Here is a 10,260-nt window from a genome sequence, read left to right on the forward strand (position 1 = left end):
CATCCTGGCTAACACGGTGAAACCCCGTCTCTACTAAAAAATACAAAAAACTAGCCGGGCGAGGTGGCAGGTGCCTGTAGTCCCAGCTACTCAGGAGGCTGAGGCAGGAGAATGGCGTGAACCCGGGAGGCAGAGCCTGCAGTGAGCTGAGATCCGGCCACTGCACCCCAGCCTGGGCGACAGAGCGAGACTCCGTCTAAAAAAAAAAAAAAAAAAAAATACAAAAAATTAGCTGGGCATGGTGGCAGGTGCCTGTAATCCCAGCTACTTGGGAGGCTGAGGCAAGAGAAGTGCTTGAACCTGGGAGGTGGAGGTTGCAGTGAGCCAAGATTGCACCATTGTACTTCAGCCTGGGTGACAGAGCAAGACTCTGTCTCAAAAAAAAAAAAAAAAAGCTTTGAAAATAGAGCACTCAATACAAGGGATCATTATTGTTTACTTTATACCTCTATCTAAGCAGGTATGTCTCAGAACCAATTTGGCTATCTCATTCTTTAGGTCTCTAATTCTCAAATTTTAGTAATTATAATAATCATCTAGGATGACTGTTAAACTCAGATTCCCAGGATCCACACCCAGAGATTTCTTCCATAGGCCTAGGTGGGGTCCAGGAGTTTGAATCATTGATTTTGATGCAGGTGATCTGAGAGCCAGACTTTGAGAAGTATTACATTGAGGAGTAATTGATGTTTCATGACACATTTATTGCAAATGAACACTTTATTATTAATATTAAAAAGGAATTTTTGTGTAACAATAATTAATGCTTACTGTAAAATAATTCAAGCAGTACTAAAAATACCTAAAGAAAAAGTAAAGGCCCCTTCCTCATGACCCACTCTTCTCATCTCTCTACATTTTGATGACATCTGACTTTTCCAGACTTTTTTCTAGGCCTCTACAAATACTTAGTTTTCCAGACTGTTTTCTATGCCTATACAAATATATAGTCATTCATCACTTAATGACTAGGATTCATTCTGAAAACTACATCATTAGGCGATTTCATTGTTGTTGGAACATCAGAGTGAACTTGCACAAACCTAGATGGTACAGCCTACTACACACCTAGGCTATATGGTGAAGCCTGTTGCTCCTAGGCTACAAATCTGTACAGCATGCTACTGTACCTGCAGACAACAGTAACACAGTGGTATTTGTGTATCTAAACACAGAAGACGTACAGTAAAAAGAATGTACTATAATCTTATGGGACCACTGTTGTGTATGTGGTACATGATTGACCAAAACGTTATGCCGTGCATGACTGTATATTGTTTAAGAATGATGAGCATTTGATGTTTCTAATTTTTTGCTGTTATAAATAATGCTGCTCAGGCATGGTGGCTCATGCCTGTAATGCCAGAGGTTTGGGAGGCCGAGGCAGGTGGATTGCTTGGGCCCAGGAGTTCAAGACCAGCCTGGCCAACATGGTGAAACCGTGTTTCTACTAAAAATAGAAAAATTAGCTGGGCAGGAGAATCACTTGAACTCGGAAAGTGGAGGTTGCAGTGAGCCAAGATCACGCCACAGCACTCCAGCCTGGGCAACAGAGGGAGATTTGGTCTCAAAAAACAAATAAATAAAGCTGAAATAAATACTCGTATTCCCATATCTTTAAGCAACTCTGACTGTTTCTGCAGGATAAATTCCTAAAAGTTGAATCACCGGGCCAAAAGACTCAAATAGCACAGAAGGGAATTTTAATAAAAAGTACTTCTCTACCTTCTTCCAACCTCCAATCCCATTTTCCTGAGGAAGCCACTGTCATCTTGTTTATCTTCATACGAAATACTTATATAGGTATGTTCATTCTGTTTTGACACACTGTCAATCTGTCCTTCAAGAAAAAAAAAAAAAAGCTTTGTGCTCCTTTCTCTGCTCTCCTTCCATCTCCTCTCTCCTAAATTAATAAATAAAAACTTTGGCACAGCAGCTCACACCTATAACCCAAGTACTTTAGGAGGTTGAAGCAGGAGGTTCACTTGGGATCAGGATTTCAAAACCAGCCTGGGCAACATAGTGAGATCCCATCTCCAGAAATAATTTAATATTTTATATCTAACTTTAATTTTCCTGGTGGCTATTGAATTTTAGAGCCTTCACTGTTTTCAGGTCCCAATGGCATCACTGATCAACACACCTCTTCCATTCAGAATTCATTCTCCCAAAGGCGATTCAGTAATGGACAAGGAATCTCCAAGGATTTAAATACATTTCTGGGAAAAGGTTAGAAAAGGAAGTAAAATTTGAGTGTAAAATGATTTCTTATAATTCCACTCTAAAGCAAACTTACAATTGTAACATTTAAAGCTTTAATATTCCACTTTTCTTTTGTATTCTTTTTTCTCCTTCCTTCTCATGAATGCTATATTCCAGCCAAATTGTACTAACCACTCTTGTTTCCTTTTAGCTTTTCTTTTTCCCACAAATTTGTATGTCATTGCTGTACAGGGGTCATGCTAACTTCTCTGCATCATTCTAATTTTTAGTATACGTGCTGCTGAAGTGAGCACCTTTTAGCTTTGCTTCTGCTCTTCTCTGACTAGAATGTATCCCCTCCTTGATTTCAGTTAATCCTGCAAAGTGCTTGACTTCAAATCTCAGCTCTGACCTGTCTAACCTTTACTAAATTATTTAACAACTTTTCTCTCTAATCTTAGCCCTTGTAACATAAGGATAATAATGCCTATGAGGTTATTGTAACCATGAGTTAAGGTTTGTGAAAAGTACACAAAAGTCTATACAAAACTAATTATTCCTGTATTACTCTCCTTTAAGGCCTAGCTAGATAGTAGGCTCTTTAAGAACAGTCAGCATGTCTTTGTATATTCTTATTGCGTGGAGTGAGGAAGAATTCATCATATATATTTGTTAAATAAACACATTATGCTATTGGCTTATACCTTCCTCAGACAATAGACAGCAAGGTTTCTGAAGGAATCTTTTATGACCACAGGCTCAACACAAGTGATGGCACATGGTACTGTTTGTGGAATGAACATGTAACATCTGTAACAACAACTTCACATGGCAGTTAGAGTTGTACTCACTGTCTTTATAGGTCTTGCCTTCTCAACATGACTATTAGCCTACTGAAGGTAAGGTGTAGTTCTCTGCATATCAAGAAAAATGTTTGATGATAATGGGAAAAAAAGATTCATATCTGAATGTCTAATGTCAGTGGCAGACTATAAATATTTCCAAATGGTACGTGGAGTGAATTGCAATGGAAAATGCTCTTGAGGATTCAGTTTTTATAATAGGATGACAACCACAAATGAAATGTGGACCAGGAAAAAAAAAATAAAGAACACAGGATTAAAAGGGGGAGGGATGTTTCAACTTTTACTCTATCAGGTAGCAGCACCACAACTTCTCCAGGTCTCAGTTTCTTTAAGTCAGAGAACTAGTTATCTCTTAGTTCTAAAATTAGTAAAAAAACAAAAAGTTTGTTTATAGAACTAGAGTAATAGAGGAAGGCAAATATCTGGATTTGCAGTGTTAAGTAATTTATGACTAAATATTAAAGCAAGTACTATGATAATCTAACTCAACTTGGTTAATTTCTCATCAAAGAGGGGGCACACACTTGAATCAACATTATTTTTATTTCTTATTATTATTGTTATTTTTTGAGACGGAGTCTCACTCTGTCACCAGGCTGGAATGCAGTGACGTGATCTCTGCTCACTGCAACCTCCACCTCCTGGGTTCAAGTGATTCTCCCGCCTCAGCCTCCCAAGTAGCTGGGACTACAGGCACGCGCCACCAAGCCCAGCTAATTTTTGTATTTTTAGTAGAGAAAGGGTTTCACCATGTTGGCCAAGATGGTCTCCATCTTTTGACCTTGTGATCCGCTCGCCTTGGCCTCCCAAAGTGCTGGGATTACAGGCGTGAGCCACCCCGCCCGGCCTTTTTACTTTTTTTTGAGACGGGGTCTCGCTTTGTCACCTAGGCAGTGAGTGCAGTGGCCCGATCTCAGCTTACTGCTACCTTTGCCTCCCAGGTTCAAGCGATTCTCATGCTTCAGCCTCCCGAGCTAGTTGCGATTGCAGGCACAAGCCACCACACCTGGCTAATTTTTGTATTTTTAGTAGAGACGGGGTTTCACCATGTTAGCCACACTGGTCTCCAACTCCTGACAGGTGATCCGCTCACCTCGGACTTCCAAAGTGTTGGGATTACAAGTGTGAGCCACCGCATCCGGCCTGAATCAACTTTGTGAAGAGACCTAAGTCACCTGGGCTCTGGTCCTAGCTCTGACAACAGCCCTAGATATGTAAAATGGACAATAAAAGGGTTACTATCTCATGGGACTTTTGTGAGTATTAAATACATATCTGTAAATGATTCCTGGTACAGCACGCGTTTTTTGGTGAGGCTTAATTAAGGAGGGGAAGAGGTTTCCCTCACGTAGCTTACCCACTGGTCTGATTGATTAGGTGGGGATTTTCAGCGCCTAATATTTTCAGTGGTCTGTCTCTGGACATTTATACCAAGATCCAACGTTAACAGCAGAAATACTTTTAAAAAATTAGACCTATTTTTCGCGCTCTCAGTGCAAACTCGGCTCACCAGTTCATGCTAACAGACACAAAAGGCGAATTTTGGGAAACTCGCGCAGGGCGCCACAGCTCTCCAGGGGAAGGGGACAGGTAACTTGGGTGACCGGAGGGGTGAGGACGCTGCTGCTTCTACCAAGCGGAGAGTAAATGCGGGGGCTGCGGCACAGCGGAGTCATCCACAAGGCTCTCCAAGAGTCGCGCCTCAGGGAAAAGGTGATTTCAGCCGCATTAAGACCGTGGTCGCAGCCGCCGCAGCCTCTTCTCAACGGCCCTCCCACCTCACCTTCAGTCGGCTTTTCCAGCTCCCTCCGGGTTCTAAGCTCCTCGATTCGTTAGACCTCAGCTCCAAGCCGAACAGCAACACAACGCCGAGAAGCTTAGAGGCCCGCAGAGGGGTTAAGGGAAACCCCCGCCGCCATTCTTTTTTTCCCTTCTTTGAGACAGAATCTCACTCTGTCGCCCAGGCCGAGTGCAGTGGCGCGATCACGGCTCACTGCAGCCTCGAACTACAGAGCTCAAGCGATCCTTCCGCCTCAGCCTCCGGCGGAGCTAGGAGTAACTGGGACTACAGAAGCGCGCCACCACGCCCGGCTAATTTATTTTTTATTATTTTGTAGAGACGGGGGTGGTCTCACTATGTTACCCAGGCTGGCCTTGAGCTGGACGCAACAGATCCTCCCGCCTCGAACCTCCGAAAGTGCTGGGATTAAAGGTATGAGACGCCGCGCACTATCACCGCGGCCATTCTAGCTAGCGGTACCAATAGCAACCCGCACCGGCCCTCCGCTCTTTGTTCCGCCCCTTCTGCTTGCGATCTGTTTCCGCTTCCGGTCCTGCAATTCCAGCTCTGCCGGGAAGAACTTTGCATTGTGGGAACTCCTTCCTTTCTTGCTCCCCGGCCATCTTAGCGGCTGCTCTTGGTGAGTGGGCTCCTACTAACCAAGGTTTAGGCAGCGCGGGGAGCTTTGCGGGTTGCCATTTGGAACTCTGGATCCTAAACTTCCTGTCCTGTCCTCTGTCTCTTCTAGCTTGGGGGCCGTCCCGCACCTGAGGCAGGAAGATGGTGGCCGCAAAGAAGACGGTGAGTGAGGCCGGCCAGGCCCGGAAGCCGATTCACGTGGAGCGATATCTCGGCCGGGGCGGGCAGATGTGAGCCCACTGGGGTGACAGCATGCCTGCTGGCATTTGGAGGGCCCCAGAGGGAATCCCAGTGGCCCTCTCAATGACTTGGGGTCCTCGACTTCGGAAGTTAAGAGGCTTGGCTTCAAAAAGCTGGGTCCAGTTTTGAGGTGGTTGCAAATGAGGCCCTTAGGTCCGTGTTTAATGTTTGCTTTGTAGAAAAAGTCGCTGGAGTCGATCAACTCTAGGCTCCAACTCGTTATGAAAAGTGGGAAGTACGTCCTGGGGTACAAGCAGACTCTGAAGATGATCAGACAAGGCAAAGCGAAATTGGTCATTCTTGCTAACAACTGCCCAGCTTTGAGGTAATCGAAGAACCTGAACGGGCGTCGCCTACTGCGAATTCATCGTGAACGAATATACAGGAGTGTAAACTTGTAATCTGAGTACCATGAACTCGAACACTTGCAGGATAATTATGGTAGCGATTGTGGTGTTTGGCCCTTCGTTGCCGTCTGCCCCACCCACTCCCAAATCATGTGCCCCCCTTCTGTGAGCTTATTTCTAGGGGGGAAATGTGTGTGTGGCAGGAGGAGTGAAAACAGGACATTGGGGTTTGATGGAAGCACAGACACATTATTTGTTTTTTCCATGTATTTTGTGTCCTGCTTTTTTGGTTCTTTTAGCTTTGAGGTGTTTAATGATGCTTCATTGTGTGAACTTGTTTTATTGTCAAAAAACTAGGTAACAAAAGTTGAGGCTGGGCCATGGAGTTGCAGGCTATCATAGAATCACCTAGTTTAGCCCACTAAATCAGTTCTGAGTCAAGGTTTATGCTTAACTCACTGTTCTGAAATTGAACTTAGGGAGTGTTGTAAATAAGCTAAAGAAACTTGGACCTTGCAGAATATAAGCCGTGTGACCAAATGTTCTGTGGTAATGCATAAGCTGCTTACGGCGTTTTATATAGGGTGTCTAGTTATTGTCAAAGCTTGGAGGGCCCTTTCCGTCTTGTCCCATCGGTTGGGCTTTTCCCTAACCATTCTTTGAAACTTTAAAGCCTGTCCGCTGTAGTAGTGCTTCTGAAACATCACTGTGCAAAGGAGTCACATGGGTAATGTCAAAATGCAAGTTCTGATTTCATTGTATTTGGGATGGGGCCCTAGGTGTTTTTTGAGCCAGAGTTTCGTTCTTGTCACCCAGACTGGAGTGCAGTGGCACAATCTAAGCTCACTGCGACCTCTTCCTCCCAGGTTCAAGCAATTCTCCTGCCTCAGCCTCCTGAGTAGCTGCGATTACAGGCACCCGCCACCATGCCTGGCTAATTTTTGTATTTTTATTAGAGATGGGGTTTCGCCATGTTGGCCAGGCTGGTCTGGAACTCGTGACCTTAGGTGATCCACCCACCTCGGCCTGTCAAACTGCTGAGATTACAGGCGTGAGCTACCAGCTTGAGGTGCTTCTTTAACTAGTACATTGTAGCACTATTGCTGGTATGTGGATCTACATAATTGAGTGGCAAGATAGTATAGGTCTCCTTTCCGATTCCTAAAACCATTAGTGTCTACTAAATTGACGCTGAAATTTTGTATTTTTAGTAGAGACAGGGTTTTACCATGTTGGCCAGGTTGGTCTGGAATTCCTGACTTCAAAATGATCCGGCCTCCCAAAGTGCTGGGATTACATGCATGAGGCCAGAAATTTTAACTTTAAAACGGTGTCACTCCCCATCTAGAATTCTGGGCAATGGGGGATAGTGATAGAAATGGCTTATTTTTTAAAGGTTTGGATTCTGGATCCTCCACTTACTATTCTGTGGCTCAGTTTCATTAGATTAAAAAAAAAAGAAGAAGAAGAGGGCTGCATGCAGTGGCTTATGCCTGTAATTCCAGCACTTTGGGAGGCCGAGGCGGGCGAATCCCTTGAGGTCAGGAGTTCAAGAGCAGCCTAGCCAGCATGGTGAAACCCCATCTCTACCAAAAATATAAAAAATTAGCTGGGTGTGGTGGTGCACGCCTGTGATCCCAGCTACTTGAGAGGCTGAGGCAGGAGAATCACTTGAACCCGGGAGGTGGAAGTTGCAGTGAGCCAAGATCGTGCCACTGCACAAATAATGCTTTGCTTTTGTTTATTTGCATCCTACCATCTTCTGTGAGTATTAATACTGTCTTAAACATGGTAGGGGTTGAGTAGATATTGGCTGGTTGCCCCTTCACTTGCAAAGGATACATGTAAATGTTGGTTTGTATTGGATAATGAATATGATGTTTTTAAGGGTAGTATGTGATTTTGTTACTTTTTGAAGGTCTTAAGAACATTAACACTAGTAAAAGAAGTAGTAACATTTAGTCTGTCAGTCACTTGGTATTGCATTATTTATTTGCCTTTTTTTGGTTCCCAAAGGAAATCTGAAATAGAGTACTATGCAATGTTGGCTAAAACTGGTGTCCATCACTACAGTGGAAATAATATTGAACTGGGCACAGCATGCGGAAAATACTACAGAGTGTGCACACTGGCTATCATTGATCCAGGTATGCTTTTTAAATCATAAAGTCTTTTTTTTTTTTTTTTTTGCCTATCTAATGTAATGTCTGGACAAGTATTTCTTACTACGCAAATATCTTTGGTTCCTAAATTCAGATAGAATATGGATATAGCAAGGCAAATCCTGTAGTTGTATTTTGTAGCGAATTGGTTATGAATGTCAACACATTATAATTTGGCTTTATTATAAATTAAAATTTTTACTGTCAGATAATGAATTTCATTTGATGAAGTACCTACGAGATAATGACTTAGAGATTTGGTAAAAGGTGAAATTATAAGGGGAGAATAATCTGGCAAAACAGAAGAAAGTAATTCTTGCTTCCTGAGAATAGACATGTAAAATTAGCTTGAGGGGAAAAAAAAAAGTGCCAAAAAATCTACATCATTTTGTTTCCAATTGTGGATCTTTGATTCATAGAATACTGCGAATATTCTCGCTGTTCTGATTTTGTAATAGTCAGGACAGGCTAAACATTCGCTATATTAAGACCATGCGTGTGTCCCCAGACCTAGTTCTTTCCCTAGGTCTGGTTTTATAAATGCTGGTGATAAACCAATTTTATTATATGATCGTTTTGTGTGATCATATAATGGCTATGATTCTGGGTTATCTTTGATCAACCTTAAGAAAAATGACAGTACAGGTAATGTGATAACTTTTGCAAAAAATCAGTGCTAATTTGCAGACCATTGTCTACAGAAGGGATAACCAAAGGTAGAGAAATTTTATGGTACCAGTTGCTATTAAATAAATTGTAAAATTACTGTATTTTTATTTTTTAGGTGACTCTGACATCATTAGAAGCATGCCAGAACAGACTGGTGAAAAGTAAACCATGCAAAATTTTCCTTTAATAAAATTTGCTTGTTTTAAAAATATTGTATCTATTTCAGTATTTTTCTCTATTTTTGTTTCAATACAGTTTCCTGAAGATTGGATTAGAGAGGTTGAGGCAGATGTGATGGCAAGACTTTTCAGTAGTTACACATCCTGATTAATGTTTTCCAGGGTTTTTTTGTTGCTGCTGTTGTTGTTTGTTTCTTTTTGGAGGCAGTGGTGCAATCTCGGCTCACTGCAGCCTCTGCTTCCCAGGTTCAAGCGATTCTCCTGCCTCAGCCTCCTGAGTAGCAGGACTACAGGTGCATGCCACCAAGCCCGGCTATATTTTATTTTATTTTATTTTATTTTTTGTATTTTAGTAGAAACTGAGTTTCACCATGTTGGCCAGGATGGTCACGGTCTCCTGACCTCATGATCCCCCCGCCTTGGCCTCCCAAAGTGCTGGGATTACAGGCATGAGCCACCGATCCCAGCCCAGTTTTTGTAAAGGGAGGGCACTGGGTTCCTTTCTAGTACTAGATTTTTAGGATGCTCAAGTTTTGTAATACCATTCTCAGGACATTGTTTGCATTTTATATTTGAGTGTGTTTAGGAGGCAACAAGTTAAATGCCCAGAATTTAGCCAGAATTGCAATTTACCAAATCTGAGTAGCTAAAAAAGATTAACTGAAATGTTTCCCCATCCAAAATGCTGTCATAGGTCAAGAAAAGTTTTACTTTAATGAATAATCTTTCCTAAGGTAAGTAGTTGGTGCACTTGGACAATTTCTGAGTAATCCCAGATAATCAGTAGTTAAGTCCATGTTTGTTCGAGTATGTTTTATATCATATACTCCTAAAAGATACACTGTGAAGTACGTTAAGTATTCACATTTTTGGAAACTATACTGCATCCCCCAAGAGTATGTCCCAGGGAATCCTTCATATGTTAATATCCTTTGGAACATTCAAAGGAATTAATTTGAGGGGAAATAATGATTTAGTTAGATATTAATTTACAGAGTTGAATGGTGCTAGTAACGTATGCCCTATGTAGTCAGCTGGGCTTTGAGGGAGGGAGGCCACAGAAGTGTCAGAAAAGACAATGTCTTTTGGATTTTAGACTCAATCTCCTTGCTCCTTCTTTTCTCCCCTCTTTCAGGCAATTTTTGATGGTAGATGAGTGAGACAGTAAATGAGGAT

General features: G+C 42.3%; 1 protein-coding gene and 2 non-coding genes across 3 annotated transcripts; 2 read left to right on the forward strand and 1 right to left on the reverse strand.

The window, feature by feature from the left end:
• Positions 1-2,409: 2,409 nt before the first annotated feature.
• On the reverse strand, positions 2,410-2,516 carry LOC113224968. The gene has a single exon (XR_003309584.1). It is a non-coding gene; the product is annotated as a U6 spliceosomal RNA (small nuclear RNA).
• Positions 2,517-5,381: 2,865 nt separating this feature from the next.
• LOC111520883 (60S ribosomal protein L30) lies at positions 5,382-9,116 on the forward strand. Its single transcript, XM_023183974.1, has 5 exons — positions 5,382-5,488; positions 5,597-5,649; positions 5,907-6,052; positions 8,091-8,221; positions 9,021-9,116. Exons 2-5 carry the CDS (start codon positions 5,629-5,631, stop codon positions 9,068-9,070), a joined length of 348 nt encoding a protein of 115 aa, XP_023039742.1. The 5' UTR covers positions 5,382-5,488; positions 5,597-5,628; the 3' UTR covers positions 9,071-9,116.
• LOC113224969 lies at positions 8,660-8,791 on the forward strand. The gene has a single exon (XR_003309585.1). It is a non-coding gene; the product is annotated as a small nucleolar RNA SNORA72 (small nucleolar RNA).
• Positions 9,117-10,260: the final 1,144 nt, after the last annotated feature.

This window comes from Piliocolobus tephrosceles, chromosome 7 (assembly GCF_002776525.5).
Source record: "Piliocolobus tephrosceles isolate RC106 chromosome 7, ASM277652v3, whole genome shotgun sequence".
In the NCBI taxonomy this organism is placed as follows: domain Eukaryota; kingdom Metazoa; phylum Chordata; class Mammalia; order Primates; family Cercopithecidae; genus Piliocolobus; species Piliocolobus tephrosceles.